The sequence below is a fragment of the Podarcis raffonei genome, chromosome 3 (genome assembly GCF_027172205.1).
Source record: "Podarcis raffonei isolate rPodRaf1 chromosome 3, rPodRaf1.pri, whole genome shotgun sequence".
NCBI lineage: Eukaryota > Metazoa > Chordata > Lepidosauria > Squamata > Lacertidae > Podarcis > Podarcis raffonei.
In genome coordinates, this window is record NC_070604.1 from 105059654 (window position 1) to 105079918 (window position 20265).

The 20265-nt window shown below is 49.1% G+C and overlaps 1 protein-coding gene across 1 annotated transcript; it reads right to left on the reverse strand.

Moving 5' to 3' along the window:
- Positions 1 to 775: 775 nt before the first annotated feature.
- On the reverse strand, positions 776 to 19622 carry LOC128411227 (GTP cyclohydrolase 1-like). Its single transcript, XM_053383381.1, has 6 exons — positions 18261 to 19622; positions 12335 to 12444; positions 9530 to 9585; positions 6984 to 7015; positions 4687 to 4771; positions 776 to 2231 (listed from the first exon to the last, which is right to left on the reverse strand). The coding sequence occupies exons 1-6, from the start codon at positions 18598 to 18600 to the stop codon at positions 2105 to 2107; spliced, it is 750 nt and encodes a 249-aa protein (XP_053239356.1). The 5' UTR covers positions 18601 to 19622; the 3' UTR covers positions 776 to 2104.
- Between the last annotated feature and the right edge of the window lie 643 nt (positions 19623 to 20265).

The following is a 20265-nucleotide window of genomic DNA, read 5'->3' on the forward strand; positions in this document are numbered from 1 at the left end:
CACTTTCTGTGTTGTCTCAAGTCTCTAGATCACAGGGCACATCTCAAGTTTTGTACAGTACAGTACAGATTTGATTGTGTTTACAATACTTTGTATAACATAAAAAGCCACAGCCCCCCAGATGCGGTCATAATGGGCCATGAAACACTTAGCAACAATTCTAGCTAAAGAGAACTGGTGGAAAGAATCCCCACTTAAAACAAGTTTTCAAGAATAGCGCAATGCCATATGTTTTACTCAGAAGGGAGTCCTGCCACACAGTGTGGCAGGAGGGATTGGCAAGTGTGGTAGGAAGTCTCAAGGACAATCAAAGAAACATTTAAACATTTCAGCGTAGTATAGTATAGAAGCATTTTTTTAAAAAAAATTAGTTGTGTTCTATGTTATAAATCAAGCACTGCTAGCAGCTGTTTCTTTTTTCCCAATGTACTACCAATAAAAAAATTCAGTGTGTCGCAAGCAAATTTTTATTCTGAAAGTGTGGCCCGGAGAAAAAAGTTTGAGAACCAATCCTACTGTGTCTAGTGGGACTTGTTCCCTGGTAGGTGTGCACACGATTGATGTCTCGAGAGTCAAGATTCCTCATCTCCTTTTTATTTGTGCCAACGCACAAATCCCAGTTAGAAAACTGGCAACAGTAATTGGCTTGGTATCACACACTGGAAAGCCTTTTGTGGACATATCTGCATTGCACACGTGCAAACATGGGCATAGCCAGTATTTGGGGGGGGGCAGGACTCTTGTTACCGACATGATTGGTCAATTACGGTAGTTAAGTATTTCTATTGTTTTGCTCGATTGGGAAGGGTGCAGCTGCCCCCCATGTAGCACAATCTAATTCACTCAGCCAAGTCATTGCGCAAGCGGAACAACTATAGCTTTCACAAGTGCAATAGAATGTCTCTTCCCCCCCAAAACCCCGGGCCAGATTTGGCTGGTGCAAGGGGAAGAGAGAGAGGGGACATTCTGTTGCACCTCTAAACATCATTCCAGCCATTCAACGACTTAGCAGGACACAACCCTGGCTCCGAAGCAAACATGCAAAGGTTTGCCACCATGAACTAGTTAACCAGCAATTTGTGTTCCCTGGACCAATCCCAGGGGGGAATGGATTGACACGTTAACTTTTAACATAATTCTCAGCACCCTAACCAAACTATCATTCCCAGGATCCCTTAGAGCAGGCATAGGCAAACTCTGCCCTCCAGATGTTTTGGGACTACAACTCCCACCATCCCTAGCTAACATTACCAGTGGTCAGGGGTGATGGGAGGTGTAGTCCCAAAACATCTGGAGGACCGGGTTTGCCTATGCCTGCCTGAGAGTAAGCAAAAACGAATCAGTCAATATTAAACCAATAAAAGTTTGTAAGGTAGATGTATTTTGAGTGGTATTTGTGCTTTTCTCTCTTTTTTTAAGTGAGGCTCTCATGCCACAAAGGCAAAAGTACCTAAGGAAGACACAGAGCGGGACCAGTAAGGAGTAGGGCCGGGGTAAGGGGCCTGGCAGGCTTCCTAGAACCGGAAATACGAGACCTAGGGGGCCACATTTGGGCCTGAGGCTCCCCCTACCTGCACTAGAACAGGCCACCCCTGGACCATCCACTGAGCGTACTGATGAAGAGAACTGCAGCCAATCCTAAATGCACCTACACAACACACCTTTGCAAATAAGCCTATCTTGCATTCACATTTTATGTGCTCAAAAGTGCGACTCTTGTGATGCATGAAAACTCACGGGAGAGGATGGATCGCTTGCTTTGTTCTCAAAGGGTTAGAAGATGCAGGGTGCAAAGAGGCCCTTGGCTCACCATGTCACAAGATGCTGCCGTATCAGGGATACCTGATTTCTTTGCTGCAAAATGGGAGTTCGGTGCTTGTGCTGCCTAGCTAATGTTTAACGACACTCTTAAGGTGTTACCCAGAAGCGAGAACAAAGCTGTGGTGCAGTTATTTATTTTCTTCTCTTTTTTTGCTTTCACCTTTTTTTGTCTTCTTCCTCTTCTTTTATGGCACAGATTCTGGCTCACAGAAGGCAATTATGTCTTGGCAACTGGTTTCGAGTGTGGGATCCAAACCCACAGAGAGCCGCAAGCTGCTGTCGTTTAATTCTTGATCAAGGCGAGAAACTCCTCCCTGGTTTTGGGATCTTCCCGCAGGACTCCAAGCATGGCGCTCGTAACGGTTTTGCTGCTCATCTTCTGAACTCCCCTCATGATCATGCACATGTGCCTGCCAGGGGACATTCAAAGAGGCATTTTTAGTATCAAATTAGCAGCAGGAATCGCTAACACCCATGCCATTGTGGTTTATTTTCCATGGTGAACGATGTCCAAAGCAGCTGACAACCTCAGAAGGTCAAGAACCACATAATAAAATAACAGTCAGATTGCAAAGATCAATTCAGAGCTTGCTACACATTTTTGTAAAAAATAAATAAATGCTGAGTTACATAAACTGCAAAATCACATGGCACTATACCACTGCAGGGGTGTGTATGAATTATAAAATGATGCCCACAGACATACAATGCCTCCCAAGCTACTTTACAGTGCAACCCCATAAATATCTACTCAGAACTCAGTCCAGTTATGGTTATGTACACATTTTACACTGTTTTACACTTTACACTGGCTCTGGTGCACTTCCATCGGTGGCGTCCGATGCCGTGTACACGTGACGTCAGCCACAATCCCTACCTTTCCTGTACAGTGGTACCTCTGGTTGCGAAAGGGATCCGTTCCGGAGACCTGTTCGCAACCTGAAAAGAATGCAACCTGCTTCTGTGCACATGCAGGTCACAATTCGCCGCTTCTGCGCATGCACGTGACGTCATTTTGCGCATCTGCACATGCACGAGTGGCGAAACCCGGAAGTAACCCTTTCCGGTACTTCCGGGTCGCCGCAGGACGCAACCTGAAAATGCGCAACCTAAAGCAAACGTAACATGAGGTATGACTAGTTCAGGGGTCAGCAAACATTTTCAGGAGGGGGCCAGTCCATGCTCCCTCAGACCTTGTGGGGGGCCGGACCCCCCTTCCCGTAAGGACCCCCACCACCACCACTCATGCTCCCGCCGCCTCACCTTTGGCGGTGTCGTCATCGTCCTCTGCCTCTGCCAGAGGTCCACAGGGCACAGAGCCCATACCGCTGGCCTGGGTGGCGGAGACAGCCTCCCTGCCACCGCCACTTCCTCCCGCTCGGCTCTTGGCCATATGCGGCTGCCTCAGCGGGAAGGAAGGGGCGCCACCCAGAGGCGTCCACAGCTTCAGATTGACAGCAGGAGCTTCCTGCAGCCAATCCAAAACTGCGTCAGTGTCACCGCCCACCCAGAGGCGTCCACGGCTTCGGATTGGCAGCAGGAGCTTCCTGCAGCCAATTTGAAGCAGTGCCAGCACAGCAGAAGTCAGTTCCCGCACGGCAAGGCCTCCGTGCTGGTTTAGCGCAGGGACTGACCGAGTGGGCGACAGGGTCCATGGACCGGATTTATGAGCCCGGTGGGCCGTATCTGGCCCCCAGGCCTTAGTTTGCCGACCCCTACTGTAGTTTCTTGAGAAACACAGCTGTTTGCGCCTGCTTTGAAAATAAAAACCACTTCCCCTTCACAGTTATGCTGAGGTGTGTGCCATTGGGACAGCTGTTGCACGTGCTCAGATGGCAGCTTCACCAATAGGAGTTCAGGCGGGGGTGCAGAAGTGGGGATATGAACAGGAGATAACATCCCTACCCCCTCTCTGGTGTAGAATCATAGAGTTGGAAGGGAGCCCAAGTTTCATTTAGTCCAACCCTCTACAATGCAGGAATCTCAGCTAAAGCATCCATGACAGACAGCTGAAGAATATTGGGAAATGATATATAATGAGATGAAGAAAAAGGTTAAAACAACTTTCCCCAAAAAACCGGATGCATTTCTGTTAGAAATTGTTAATACAGAGGTTTCCAGGAGTCGGGGGGTGGGTTATTTAGGTATGCAACAACAGCGGCTCAGATTTTAGCCCCCAAATGGAAAATGAGTGAAGTCCTTAGTAAAGGAAGACCGACAACTGAAGATGATATAATATGCAAAATTAGCAGGTCTAACAAGTAGAATAAGAAACTAAGAAGAAAAGGTATTTAAAAGAGGAATGGAAAATTCTCGTCTAATATTTTGAAAATAATTGTGTACAGCTGAAAACGCTGGCAGTATTAAAGTAACATTCAACAATATAACATATGTTGAAGAGATTCAAGATAGGAAAACAGAATTAGATGGGTATATTAAAATACGCAGGAATGATGGATATATTAAATGTACCTTGTTAGGGGAGCGAGGAAAGTCAATGAATGTATGGTTTAATAGGTGTTTGATTTGAAATGTAAAATTTGAAAAGTAAAAAATAAAAAAGCATCCATGATGGTCATTCAGCCTGTTGAATGGTGGTCATTCAACCTGTTTTGTGTACAGCAACATGCAACTAAGCAAGATTGTAATCCTATTGCTCACCTTTGAGTGAGCCATATTGAGATCAATGGCACTTCCTGAGTATAGGATCATGCTAGGTTTCTTAAATTGTTTATGGCGTGTGTTTTTAATAGTGATGATATGCAAACTCACCCCCCCCCCCAGCAAAAGAGGGAAATGAGGAAAATGCAATGAAGGTGTATGTGATGCAACAGTTCCAAGCTGGACAGGGCATGCTGAACTTACGATGCTTCAATGACCACAGCCACTCCAACAGGCTTCAGGGCTTCAGTAATTGCCAGGGCAATCTGCTTGGTAAGCCGCTCCTGGACTAGAAAAATAATGGTGCTTTGTGTGAGAGAGAGAAAGGCTATAGTCTTTAATTGGTTGGCAACTTCAAATACACGCTCACTGTTATTTTACGGATATATGCTTTGGTTAACTTTTGAAGACATTCTTTTCCTTAAAACAGTGGTACCTCGGGTTACAGACACTTCAGTACCAGAAATAGTACCTCAGGTTGAGAACTTTACCTCAGGATGAGAACAGAAATCGTGCTCTGGTGGCACGGCGGTGGTGGGAGGCCCCATTAGCTAAAGTGGTGCTTCAGGTTAAGAACAGTTTCAGGTTAAGAACGGACCTCTGGAACAAATTAAGTTCTTAACCCGAGGTACCACTGTAAATTGCTAACTTTGGAATAAATGAACTTACTGACTTCTGAATCAATTTGGTCCGAGCCAATTGTTCTCAAAAGAGAACTTTCAGCTAAGCTGGGGGGAAAGGGGCTTTCATAGGCAAAGGGGGGAAAGACTGTCTCCCTCCTCACATTCGGTGTGTGTGTGTGTCAAATATTGAGCGAAAAGGACAAAACTCACTAGCGCTCCCAAAGGCGGCACCCAGAACGGCGCGCATGCTGCACACCCCAGGGGGTGCCGCCGGGGGGGGGGCAGAGCTGCTTCCTGGGCAAGGGGGGAGGGAGCCGCACCGCTTTGCCAGCAGCCTTCTTCCCCTCCCTCTTCCTTTTGACAGCATGGAGGAGGCTGCCCCCTCAGGAAGCAGCCCAGGAGTGGGGGCAATGGCCCGCAGCCCGCCCGTGACTCCTAAACCTCCCGTAAGCTGTCAAAACGAAGGAGGAAGGGGGGAAGGCCACCGGCAAGGCAGCACAGCTCCGGCCCTTCCCCCAATGGCTCGGGGTAGGCTTGGGAGTCTTGGGCGGGTGGCGCGCCGGATGTCACCCCCTCAGTGATGACACCCGGGGCAGATGGCCCCCAATGCCCCCCTTCTTCTGCCCCTGAGCGTTCCCCTCTGGCTTAGAATTAAGGAGAACAATTCCTCTGAGGAGCTACTCAGCCCAGGAATTTGCTTTCAGCGGGTGGCGCTGTGGGTAAAAGCCTCAGTGCCTAGGGCTTGCCGATTGAAAGGTCGGCGGTTCGAATCCCCCGGCGGGGTGCGCTCCCGCTGCTCGGTCCCAGCGCCTGCCAACCTAGCAGTTCGAAAGCACCCCCGGGTGCAAGTAGATAAACAGGGACCGCTTACTGGCGGGAAGGTAAACGGCGTTCCGTGTGCTGCGCTGGCTCGCCAGATGCAGCTTTGTCACTCTGGCCACGTGACCCGGAAGTGTCTTCGGACAGCGCTGGCCCCCGGCCTCTAGAGTGAGATGGGCGCACAACCCTAGAGTCTGTCAAGACTGGCCCGTACAGGCAGGGGTACCTTTACTCAACGTGAGTTCCCAGTGACAGACCTTTTCTAGCTTTTTTATTATTATTATTTGAAAAAGCTCTGCTGCGAATCAAACAGAGACTGACCAGCTTGTCCTGATCTGCACATTCCTGTCTTGGAAGATTTGACTGGCGAGGCTGCCATCTTCCCATCCTGCTGCTCCTGCCACTGCATGCACACTGTGCTGACCTCCCACTGCCTTTCCCCTCCAGCTCTCAGTATGAAGCGGATATGGGGGGCATTTGGAGGACCGGAGATCAAAGCAGCCCTGCTGGCAGTTATTGGGGATGGGAAACCTGTGGCCCTCCAGCTGTTGGAGGGCTACAACTCCCTTACCACTGGCTATACTGGATAATAAGACCGATGGGATTTGGAATTCCACAATATCCAGAGGCCCACAGAATTCTTGAAGTAATTTTGTTTCTCACAGCACACTCTGAGAAATTCATGCCCCTGAGAAGGGGTGCCTAGCTACTGCCCCTCCAGGTGGTGTCAGACACCAACTCCCAACAGCCCCAGCTAGCACGGCCAACAGTCTGGGAGTTCTAGTTCAAGAAGGTCTAGATCAGGGTTTCCCCAAACTTGTGTCTTCTGCTCTTTGTTGGACTACAACTCCCATCATCCCTACCTAGCAGGACCAGTGGTCAGGGATGATGGGAAATGTAGTCCAAAACAGCTGAAGACAAAAGTTTGGGAACCCCTGGTCAAGATGGCCACAGTTTAGCCACTCTTGCCCTAGAATGACTCCTAGGGGTGGCATTAGAGGAACATAGGGGAGTTAGCAAGAAGGCAGAGCTCCATCATATGGCAGAAAGGATACAAACCTTGAAGCCTTCGGCTGAATATTTCAACGATTCTGGAGGGAGAAAAGATAACGGTGAGAGAAAATAAATGGCATGGTGTCAAGAAACAGACGAGCAAATGGAATGCAAAACGGGGGAAAGCAAGACTCACTCTCAGGCTGGTTGTCAAGGTTTTACCTTTGGAGTACAGTCGTACCTTGAATCACGAACACCCTGGAACTCGGACATTTTGTCTCCTGAACATCGCAAACCCAGAAGTGATTGTTCCGGTTTGCAAACGTTCTTTTGGAACCTGAAGATCCAGCAGGGCTTCTGAGGCTTCTGATTGGCTGCAGGAGCTTACTGCAGCGAATCAGAAGCCGCAATTTGGTTTTCAAATGTTTTGGAAGTCAAACGGACTTCCAGAACGGATTCCATTCGACTTCCAAGGTACAACTGTACTCATGCTTTCAAATAAAAACATGAGGTAATCGCTTTTCTTGAGGGTGGGGCAGGGTCAAAACACATCAGCACCAACAGCTTCTCCCAACTGGAGACTGCCATTTGTGGTCCTCAGAATTCCTCAGAACTTAAGAAAAGCCCTGCTGGATCAAGTTAAAGACCCATCTAGTTCAGCTCTCAGATGCCTCTGGGAAGCCTGCCAGCAGGACCCGGAGTGCAACAGCTCTCTGCCTACTTGTGTTTCCCTCAACAATGTCTAGGCAACACGATGACCATATACATACGTAATAGACAATCTTTAAAATCATAAAATGTTCAAATAATGCAGTGACTTGATATTTTCATTTATATACATTCAGTCAAAATAAGATGGTTTTATGAAGCATTCTATATCCACCCACCGCACTGATGAAGAATTCTACGAAACGGTAGTCAATATCCGGAATTACTGTTCAGTGTTGGACATCATTGTTGAATACACAAGGCTTCACAGCTTGTCTTCCAGCGTACAAAGTTTGGTACCTCGCTTCATTTAAAGATTTTCAGAGACTTTGAGACTAAAGATTTCATTCTGAACTTTTTGTGATTTGAAGGAATTCTATAAAGATTGCCTATTACGTATGTATATGGTCATCATGTTGCCTAGACATTGTTGACATTCTCTTTGCAACACAGGAGTTTGTTTGGATACTTGTGTTTCCCAGCCACTGGCCTCCCGCAGCAGAGGGTGCATGTCCTCATACCGCCTGCAGTACAGAAATCTGGAGCTGGGCGAGGCAGCAGAGTCTGATTCAATCTGCATCACTGGACTGTTGCAAAAAAGAAAGAAGAAAAAGGATAACCCCCATGTGTGTGGTCCTGAGCTCAGCAGTTTAGGAGGCACCAGTGGCCAATAAACGAATCATCTCACTTATCAGTGTTAACATCCCAGATCGCATGTACCAGATCGTATTTTTCGCTCCATAGGATGCACCTTTTCCCTCCTATAAAGTAAGGGGAAATGTGAGTGCGTCCTATGGAGTGAATGGCGCTGCGCAGAGAGGTAGAGCTGTGCAGCGCCCCTTCAGCGAAGCGGGAGGAGGAACGGAGCCCCTTCTGTTCCTCCTCCCAGGCCTGGAAGCCAGAGGAGGAACAGAAGGGACTCCTTCTATTCCTCCTCTCGCTTCGCAGTGAGGCGCCTGTCCTGCGAAGCCGGAGGAGGAACAGAATGGTCTTCTTCTGTTCCTTCTCCAGCTTTGCTTGAAGGGGTGCTGTGCAGTTCTCCGTCTCTGCGCAGAGCCTCTTCTTCGCAGGAGAGGCTCTGCGCAGAGAGGGAGAACTGTGCAGCCCCTTCAGCGACACGCCTGCCCTGGCTTCTGCCTTAGCTGCGTGCAGCCTCTTCGGGCAGTGGGAGCCTTCATCCCGCTGCCCTGAAGAGGCTTGGCGCAGTTATCCCAGAAGCCAGAACAACCACACGGTATCCCAGAAGCCAGATCCCTCTTGCTGTTCTGGCTTCTGGGATTCAAAAAAATTTTTTTTCTTGTTTTCCTCTCCCCCAAACTGGGTGCGTCTTATCATCCGGTGCATCCTATAGAGTGAAAAATACGGTAACTTCTAATTTCACATACACACAAAATGCACATAAATTTACACTCACGCATGCTTCAAAAACCTAAGAAGAGTCATGATGGATCAGACACAAGGTCATAGAGTCACAGAGTTGGAAGGGATCCCAAGGATCATGTAGTTTAACCCCCCTGCGATGCAGGAATCCTGCCCACAGCCGTCCCTGGGTGGGCTCGAACCACCAACCTTCCGGTTAACAGCCGGACGCATTGGCCCATTGCACCACGGAGAGAGCAGGTTGGTCCACCGGGTGCAACACCCCATTTCCCCACAGTGGGCAAGCATGGTCTGAAGACAACGATTTATTGTTATTGCTCTCCAGCAAGTCTTATTCAGCCATAAGCTGCTACTGAACCTGAAGGTTCTGAATGGCCATGCTGGCTAAGAACCCCTGGCACAACCTCTCCTCCACAAATTTGTCTTAATTCCCTTACAAAGCCACCTGAGACAGCAGCCATCGGTACACGTTGCACAGGTGAATTCCATAAAACAGACAAGAACGTAAGTTGTATAATAAGAACCTTGCAAGTTTGCTTAAGCCAACCACTTTCTTCCTCGGTAAGTATCCAATGTGCACCTGCAGATTCAAACGGAGAGGGAAGAGTGGTTAATACTGGATTCACAATTGGAATCTATCCCCACCGCAACACACCAGTTATGTTGCAGGGAATAGGTTTCTCCAACACACTCCCTGCTCTAGTCACTAATGCTGTGATTCTGAAATCTTGCTAATGCACAATTCATTTCAAAGGGATTTGTGGATTTGTGTTGTTGGTCTGTGTTACTGCAGCCTGTCTGATCTGACTGCCAAGGGCAAGTAAAATCAAAACAATCCTCTTCCCCAAAGCAATTGAGGATACTTCCCCCAAATCTCTGTCAATGATTCAAACTCACAAGTCTTCAGTGCTATTGGCTTAGATACAGCGGTTCTCAACCTGTGGGGCCCCAGATGTTGTTGGACTACAACTCCCATTATCCCTAGCTAGCAAGGCCAGAGCTCGGGGATGATGGGAATTGTAGTCCAACAACATCTGGGGACCCACAGGTTGAGAACCGGTGGCTTAGAAGCAAACGTAATCCCAGTGGCATAATGTGCAGGATGCCGGGGGGGGGGGGGAGAGACACACAAAACAGGCACCCCCCACAGAGACCCCCGTCACCTGGCAGTGAGGGCTGGGTGATTGCGGAGGGTGAAGAGACCCTCTTCGTCCTGCCCAGCACAGGAGCATCCGCCCCAGGCGCTGGCGGACAGCGATACACCCCTGCGTCACCCCCTTAAAATAAAAGCAGGATAGCACATCTAACAGGGAGTAGGGAAGAGGGTTTCTTTGGTAAATAAAAAATATACCATGTTTGTAGTTCAACACAGCAGTATGTCAGGGACTGGGCAGAGGAGGAATGGTAGAGACCACCTCCCCAGCCTGACCCTTCCAGAGAAGAAGGAGACAGTTCAGAATTACAACAGGGGCTTGAGGGAGAGGCAGATGAGGGGAAAGAGCCAGCGTGGTGTAGTGGTTAAGAGCGGTAGACTCGTAATCTGGTGAACCAGCTTTGATTCCCCGTTCCTCCACATGCAGCTGCTGGGTGACCTTGGGCCAGTCACACTTCTTTGAAGTCTCTCAGCCCCACTCACCTCACAGAGTGTTTGTTGTGGGGGAGGAAGGGAAAGGAGAATGTTAGCCGCTTTGAGACTCCTTCGGGTAGTGATAAAGCGGGATATCAAATCCAAATTCTTCTTCTTCTTCTTCTTCAAATAATGGGAGAGGAGGAAGAAGCAGCACCAGAGGGGGACAGCTGACAGACTCAAATGTCTTTAGAAAGCATTCCAGACAGCCCCCTTCTCCCAGAACCTGACAGGCATTGAAAGTAGGAGAGCAGAAAGCTCAGAGGCAGAAGGCACAGCTCAGCCACCGTACTGATGACGCATAATGGGAGAGACGGAGGGGGTGGGGTTTGACTCGGAGCAACGCCATTGCTCCAAGTCGATGAGTTTCTAAGCCTCTCTCTGTGAATACTGAATAAAAGCAGATGGTAAGGACTTTCCCTTGTCTTGTCCATTCCTGGCAGCCTGCCGTGAGGGCTGGTTCCTCTGCTGCCTGACGGAGTGCAAACTAAAGGTCACCCAAAGAAATCTGAGCCACAGAGAATTCTTAGGGATCTAGGAAGCTGCTACTTGCCTATCTAGTACAGTCAGTATGATCTGCCAAAGGACTAACTCTTTTGGACACCAAGGCCGCATTCAATGCTGGCCAAGCCTTTGCGGGTGGTGATCCAAGTGACCACCAAATCCACATATGCGGGCAGTGCACTCGTTGTGAATCCACACTCACCACAAGCAAAATGAATGCACGCGAATGCACACACACAACAAACGGATACTCGCCACACATGCGTGCCGCAAAACATCCAGAAAATAATAATAATAATAATAATAATAATAATAATAATAATAATAATAATAATAATTTATTATTTATACCTCACCCATCTGGCTGAGTCTCCCCAGCCACTCTGGGCGGCTCCCAATCAAATGTTAAAAACAGTACAGCATTAAATATTAAAAACTTCCCTAAACAGGGCTGCCTTCAGATGTCTTTTAAAGATAGGATAACTGCTTATTTCCTTCACGTCTGAAGGGAGGGTGTTCCACAGGGTGGGTGCCACTACTGAGAAGGCCCTCTGTCTGGTTCCCTGTAACCTCACTTCTCGCAATGAGGGAACCGCCAGAAGGCCCTCGGCGCTGGATCTCAGTGAACGATGGGGGTGGAGTCGCTCCTTCAGGTATACAGGACTGAGGCACACACTCACCTCTCTTTGACACACACACACAGAGGCACACGCCACTCTCACAAAGACACAAGCACACGTCATGCTCGCCTGCATCACGCTGGCAGATTTGGTGGAGAGGTTTAAAGCTCAGTTGAATGGGGAGAAAGGCGGGGGCTGGCAAGCTACTGCAAAAGGCTTTGCAGAACAGGTTTCTTTTTCCTACTTCCAGTCCTATTTCAGACAGGAATCTTTCCCAGCCATCAGGGGAAATGTAAGGCATTGAGCCCTTTGCATGTAAAACACGGATTCCTGGATATGTCTGCAAAGGCTGGGCAATGTGCAGTGTGGACGGCAGAATCTTCCGTCTCAAGCAACTTGGCTGGGGAGAATCCAGCACACACCTGTGAAGGCAACTCAGGCTAAATAATAATAATAATTTTAATAATAATAATAATAATTTATTATTTATACCCCGCCCATGTGGCTGGGTTTCCCCAGCCACTCCAGCAGGGGGCCAACACTGGTTTAGACCACAAAGCGTTTCAGGTAACCAGTACCTTGCCAAAGAAAGGTACCAAGTGATGTTCACAGAGGGAAAACATATCAATGTCCTTCACGATCACCATCTCGTCGTGGTCCTCGTCGAAAACTGCATCGTTGAGTATGTCTGAAAAGACAAAATAGAAGCTTTTCACGGAACAGCGGACAAGTGCACTTTGTTCCATCTACCAGTTCTGGCCTTGACTAAAGAATAATTAGTAATATTGGGGTGTAGATAGATGCTAGGAGATGATATATTTATTATATATTATCAGTGGCGTAGCGTGGGTTGTCAGCACCCGGGGCAAGGCAAGTAATTTGCGCCCCCTAACCCATGGATTTGAGCCCCCTAACCCAGATGTTGCGCCAGGTGCCCCCCAGATGTTGCGCCAGGTGCGGCCGACCCCCTGCACCCCCCACGCTACGCCACTGCTCCCATCCTCTCATAGCTGGAGGTGCCGGCGACTCAACCTGGGGGCCTTTTGCAAGGAAAGCAGCGCTCTCCCATGCAGCCACGAACTGTAGTAGACCGGCTCTTTTGAGAAGCAAGGCGGCCTCAGCTGAGGGACGTGGCTGGTCTCTGCAGGGGAAGGAAAGGAAGAGACCGCGGGGTCTTTTTCTTCCAGGCATCCGTCCAAGAAGGAGCGCCTGCCTCTGGTTTAAACCTCGCTCACCAGAAGAGTTGCAGATCCAGCGGGAAAGCAAATGCGGGAGAAAGTCTCCTGAGAGGCGCCCTCCCTGCTCTCAGAATGGCGGGATGATGAGAGGCGCCCTCTAAGGGACAAGAGACCCGGGAAATCCACCTCCCACTGAACTGAGCTGGGGGGGGGGGCTTAATTGGAAAGAGGATCGCAGCTTCCTCGAAGGGAGCCTTTGACCTTGAAGCTTGCTGCTGGCAGGGTGGCTTTTTGCGGTCGCCCCAATTTGGGGCGCAAATACCCGGCGGCTTCGCCCCCAACCCCCGCGAAGATGCGGCTTGGGGGGCGCGCGCGCGTTTCCACCTGACTCTCTCCCTCGCCCCCTCCCCGGAGCGTTGCAGTGAGAAAGGGAGAGTCTCCCGCTCGGCTGCTGCTGTTTCTCTCCACGTGTCCGCCGCCAGAGGCAGCGGCGGCGGCGGCGGGCAGCCGTGCCTGTGCGAGCAAGTCTGGCGGCGGAATGGTGGCGAGGTGCTGCGGCTGCCGCCGGGCCCTGGCGGTGGTGCCTCCCGGCGCGCTCTGCCTGGGCGCGGCACTCAGCGGGCTCTTCAGCTTCGGCTTCTTGGCCTGGTGCTACAGCCTGCGCCCGAGGCTCTTCGGAGACTCCGGAGGCGGCGAGCGCCCCCCCCCAGATGTTGCGCCCGGTGCGGCCGGCCCCCCCTGCACCCCCCACGCTACGCCACTGTATATTATCCTTCCTTCCTCACGTTTGGGAGTTCAGCAGGGTGCCACCCATTTGCCAGCTTAAAGGGGGAGCTTAGTATTAGAGGTTACCGCCCACACACTTCCGCTGCGCTTTTCTGCTTGTGTGATTGCACCTTGGTAAAACCACTTCTTACTGATTGTAGCAGAGTTTTCCCCAGAGGCAGAGGGCAAGAACGAGAGTCATACTCAAATTTACAGTCAATAGCTTCTTTATTGTTTGACTGGTTGCACAAGCATTTCTGTTACTATTATATACAAGCTATTTACATTCTTTCGTTATCTCTCCAGCATGGTATAATCTCAGTCCAGTACAGTCATACCTCGGGTTAAATACGCTTCGAGTTGAGCGCGTTCGAGTTGCGCTCCTCGGCAACCCGGAAGTAACGGAGCGCGTTACTTCCGGGTTTCGCTTCTTGCGCATGTGCAGACACTCAAAATGACGTCATGCGCATGCGCAGAAGCTGCGAAAAGCAACGCGTGCGTGCGCAGACGTGCCATCACTAGTTACATTTACCTCTAGATGCGAACAGGGCTCCGGAACGGATCCCGTTCGTGTCTAGAGGTACCACTGTAATTAACAATCCTGACGCAGCAAAACTCACAGTTATCAGCAGCACACACTGTCTTACTTCCAACCTTGTTGTCAGAATGTGTGCTGACAGTGTGTGTGTGTGTGTGCTTTCCTCATGCGGAAATTGCAGCCTGCAACTTCCTCCCTTTATTTGCACCTCCAGCTGACACCAATCAAGCCACTCGTACACCCTAAAGAAAAAATCTGGAACCCTCTTTAAAGCTTGCAGGAACTTTTATCTGTTTCTTAAAGAATGTTTTCCTAACACCTAGATAGGTTAGTTTTAGCCTTCTAGTTTAAGGAATCCTGTGTGCTTTAAGGCAGACTGGATTCTCCTGGTATTTTCCCCATTTCTCCACCTTAAAACAATAATCACACAGTCTTGTAAAAGGTGAAAAATAACATTTGCTCACTCAGAACAGAGTAACAGAGATAACAGCTTTGTTCAGGCCGGCTTAAAATAGTAATTCAGCTACAAAGATGTGCTTTAGTCTAGTTTGAAATGGTGTCTGGGCATTGGAGCTTAGACTTAGCAGAAATTCTCTCATTTCTGGCTTGCTGATGAAGAGATGAAGAAGAGAGAGAAAAGAGAGGCTTTGCCCAGGCAGGTAAGTGTGTGTGTGTGTGTGTGTGTGTGTGTGTGTGTACAGCTATGCCCTTCCTCTGTCAGGGCACAGTGGGAGTGTCTCTCACAGAGTTCTTTCTAGCAAACTTACAGGGAAACTCATAATAGGAGCTTCAGCTCCTATTATGCGCCTATCTAGCAAAACATGAATTGTTCATTGCATTTTAAATACCCCACAAGTAACAGACCGTGAATGTTTAGGTCAATCTAGATAGAAATATATTTCACATTTCTAGCGGCCACGTGCTGCAGCAAACTGTAAAAATGTTCTCTCTTCCATTCATTTCAATTTCTTTTCATGCCACATTTCCACAAAAGTGTTCTAAACATCAAAACGATGAAAACCAACCTATTAAAAACCAGTAAAAATGAATCTAAAAATGCATTTAAAAGCTATCAGTGGCACTAGAAAGAGCATAAAACAGTTGTTGTTGTGTTGTTGTTGTTTAGTCATGTCCGACTCTTCGTGACCCAAATAAAACCTGTCAACAAGTGGGAGATTATTTCTCCAGGCACCATTACTGAAAAGGCCCTGTTCCTAGTACAGTGGTACCTCGGGTTACAGATGCTTCAGGTTACAGACACTTCAGGTTACAGACGCTTCAGGTTACAGACTCCACTAACACAGAAATAGTACCTCAGGTTAAGAACTTTGCTTCAGGAGGAAAACAGAAATCGCGTGGCAGCAGCATGACGGCGGCGGCAGGAGGCCCCATTAGCTAAAGTGGTACCTCAGGTTAAGAACAGTTTCAGGTTAAGAACAGACCTCCAGAACGAATTAAGTTCTTAACCCGAGGTACCACTGTACCTGCCAATCACATTTCAAGTGAGAATGAGCTAAAAGAGCAAGGCCTCCTTCAGGGCCCAGGTAGGTTTAGATGGGTCAAGACAGTCCCTAAAGTACAGTGGAACCTTGGGTTGTGGATGTAATCCATGACAGAGGCACGTCCACAACCCGTAGCGTTCGTAACCTGCAATGCTGTGTCTGTGCACGCGTGTGTCGCGATTTGGCATTTCTGCGCATGCGCGAGCGGTGAAACCCGGAAGTAACTCTTTCCGGTACTTCCAAGTTTCCCGCGGTCCGCAACCTGAAAACACGTAACCCAAAGCTTTTGTAACCCGAGTTACCTCTGTAACCTGGTCCTCAGCAAGGAAATTGCTAAGTGCCACTGTCACATTTTTAGTTTTCAGCTGGCATGGTGTTTTCAGATTCTGGGGTTCTGCCTTGGGGATGGGAGCTATTTTAGTCAAAGTAGTACCCGATATCCCACTGAACCACTAGTATGGGGCGTGAGCAATGCTCATGTAGGATCGGGGCTCCCGCTTCAGGGTCCTCAGCCACGTTCTACAACAAGTCTTATCCCTTGAAACGAGAATTGTATATGTGTGTTCAAAGTTGCACATCACTGTAAAACAAATGCAAGTAAACTTTCAACGCTTACTGAGTTATAAACCTTATTCATTCATACACACACACACACACACACACACAACCTCAATTCCCAGATAGTGTTGAATGGCTACATTATAGAAATAATCCAGTAACCCTGGAACAAGGTTTAAGAGGATTGCTAAGCAAGAACCAAGGAGCTGATTGTTATAGCCAGAGATTAATGTGGCCCTGAAATGAAAACGGCAAAAGTCTGTATATTTGCTAGGTCCCTCATGGGTTGGTAGTAAAGAATAAAGAGATATAAAGTGTGTCAGCTCCGGCGGAGAGAATGTGAATGTTTATAATTTTTTTATTGTTGATTTTTGTTATTTGTGAATTTACTGACACGTTCCGTATTTTGTATAATTTTATTTCCAAGTGTTCTCTATTTCGAGGTCTCTGAATGTTTGCTTTAAGTCAGTTTGGGCACAAGTTTGCTGCGGAAAAGCAGCTTTTAAGTAAAATCCATCCCAAGCAGCTCAGTATAGCATTACAGGCTTGCTGATATTTCAGTATTTCCAGGTCAGGCCTATTATTAAACAATTTATGGTTACCTATTCTCATGCATAGGGACGCGGGTGGCGCTGTGGGTTAAACCACAGAGCCTAGGGATTGCCGATCAGAAGGTTGGTGGTTCGAATCCCCGTGACGGGGTGAGCTCCCGTTGCTCGGTCCCTCCTCCTGCCAACCTAGCAGTTCAAAAGCACGTCAAAGTGCAAGTAGATAAATAAGTACCACTCCGGCGGGAAGGTAAACGGCGTTTCCGTGCGCTGCTCTGGTTCGCCAGAAGCGGCTTAGCCATGCTGGCCACATGACCCGGAAGCTGTACGCTGGTTCCCTCGGCCAGTAAAGCGAGATGAGCACCGCAACCCCAGAGTCGGTCACGACTGGACCTAATGGTCAGGGGTCCCTTTACCTTACTATTCTCATGCATGTATAAAATCTTTTTTTAAATTTATTTTTAAAAAACATTACAGCTCCAAGCATGATCAATGGTGAGGCAGGATGAGAATTGCTGCTGACTAATTGCGAAAACCCACTTTTTAAAAGAAAGAAAGGCATGCGAAAGAGATCACACAGATGCAGTCTTCCAAGAGGAGGAACAATACTGGATATACTTAATAAAGTGATGACCAGATTGTTCATTGCCAATACAAAAGAAAATGCCTTTAGCTCAGTTGGTAGAGCATGAGACTCCTAATCTCAAGGTTGTGAGTTCGAGCCCCACTTTGAGCAAAATATTCCTACATTGCAGAGGGTTGGGCTAGATGACCCCAGCATCTTTGGGTCCCTTGCAACTCTAAAATTCTATGATTTTATATATCAGCAGCATTGCAGATTATTTTTAGGGCCCATCCTATTCCCCGGATTGCAATTTGTTTTAACTGATTTCAATACCGCGTTTTAAAATTACTGTAATCTTCCCCGACACCTCACGGCAAAAGATGGGTAAGAAATCTAATATAGTAATATTTATTCGTTCATTTAAAATATTTTTATATCGCAATTTATTTTTTAAAAAACACCAGAGTGGTTTACAACAAAGCTACGGTATATAATAAAAATGTGCAATATTTTCTTTACAATTGTAAATAAAATAAAAATAATAACAAAAGCCATACAGTAAAAACATAAAAAGTTTTAAAATAAAGACATTATGGGAAGGTGAATTCTTAATTGCCTGCATTTTTAAAATCAGAAAATTGTGGGAAGGTGTACAGTATTCTGAATTGTTCCCGACGGAACAGAAGTGATTTTAGCACGTCTTCAAAAGAGGAAACGAGAAGAGGCACTTATTTTTACGCAGCTGATCTAGCCCACGAAGGCTTACGACTTAATAAATATAGGAAGCCTTTAAGGTGCATCCAGACCATTGGCGGCTGTTGTCAAAACGAGAAAAGAAAGAAAGGCTCACCTCCAACGGTTTCGCGGTAGCCCTTGGTGAGGAACTGCATGGCCTTGGCGGCCCGACGGGGCGTGAGCAGCAGCCCTTCCCGGGTCGGGTCCTCGCCCAGGCCCTCCAGGATGGTGGTGTACGCATCCTCCAGGGCAGGCAGCCCGTCCCTCTCTTCCCGCTCCTCGCCTTCCCGGGCCCGGCTGCCTTTGTCCGACGGCGGGCGCGGGAGCTTCGCCGCCGGCTTCCGGATCTCGCAGGGGTTGCTGCCAGCCGCCAGCTCGCTCAAGCCCCCGAGGAGGCGTCCGGGGTGGCAGTCCCCGTTTCGGTAGCACTGCGCCTCCAGGCGCGGGCGCTCCATGGCGCGGCACGTGCGAGGCGCTTCGCAGGAGAGGCGCAGGGGCACAACCGACGGCACAGCCCAGGCTTCGAGGGGGAGTTTACGACGGAGATTTTCTAAGGCTGCGCCAAAATGCCTGGCAAAGCGGCGGCGACGGAGTTTGCAAGAGCAGCGCGCTGGTGCATGCCCAAGGGGAGATCTAAGGGTATCTGGAGAGCGTCCTCGACGACGCTGGGAGCGGAGGTTTCTGCAGGGGACTTTGGGTCCCCACCTTTTGCAGAGGTGGAAGGAAAGCGGGGTCCAGAGGAGGGCTGCTTTGCTGCGGAGCTGAGCTGCAGCGCGCCTTGCGCAAAGGAGCGGAGTGGACGGCTCGCCCGCGGCGTCAGGGTTGCGCCTGGTGCAGGGCTGCTTGCGCGCCGGCCATCTGGTATTTATCGCGCCGTTTTGCCACGGCAGCCCTCCTCTCCTCTGTCAGAAGGCGACGTCTTGGGACTGTCAGCTGGGCAAGCTGCTCTGAGGCGCCCTTTGTCACCTGCCGTCCCTCCTCTTCCTCGCTTGTAATCGCAGGAAACAAGCTCGGGACACGAGTGTTATGCACGCTGCACGCGGCTAATGCGCGAAACGAACGGCAACAGCAAACTCGCCGCCTTTGCGTATACGATCGTAAAATGGTAGAGTTGGAAAGGGCACCGAGGGTCATTCAGTCCAACTTCCTGCGATGCAGGAATCGGGTCCGCTTCCCTCTCCGCCACCGTGGCAGTATTCCTCCCTCCGAGCTTCGTCTCCCTGAGTCCTGTCTTTTCCAGATGCTCAGCTATGGACCTTCTCCAATCACTCAGCTACTGCCTCGCCCCAGAAGCAGAGATGGCGAAGCTGTGGGCCTCCAAGTTCTATTGGACTCCAACTCCCATCAGTCTCAGACAGCGTGGCCGAATTAAATAAAATATGGGGGTGGGGAGGTAAGCCCCACAAAATTGATCACAGGACACGGTGCACACACACCATTTGAATGGACATGCCCGTCAACTTTGGGGACGCACGCACAAACATTTTATTGGGGGAGCAAAGGGATCTCAGCCCCTAGGAATTGGCTCCTATGATCTCAACTAATTGGATGTTGGGAATTGTATTCCAAAGGGCAACCAGAGAATGCCAGCTTCCTCATTCCTGCTCTATTCTGCCTTGGTCGGAACACACCTGGATCCCTGTGTCCAGTTCTGGGTACCACAATTTAAGAAGGATATTGACAAGCTGGAGCATGTACAGAGAAGGGCTCTTGCTTTCTGGCATCTGCCTACAGCCTGCTTCCAGCTCTCACACACCACTGCCCTCAAGTATTGTCCTTCTAACAGCTAGTTGAAGGGATGCAGGTGGCGCTGTGGGTTAAACCACTGAGCCTCTTGGGCTTGCTGATCAGAAGGTCGGCAGTTCAAATCCCCGCAACGGGGTGAGCTCCCGTTGCTCCTGCCAATCTAGCAGTTTGAAAGCATGTCAAAGTGCAAGTAGATGAATAGGTACCGCTCCAGCGGGAAGGTAAGCGCCGTTTCCGTTCACTGCTCTGGTTCGCCAGAAGCGGCTTAGTCATGCTGGCTACATGACCCGGAAGCTGTACGCCGGCTCCCTCGCCAATAAAGTGAGATGAGCGCCACAAACCCAGAGTCGGCCACGACTGGACCTAATGGTCAG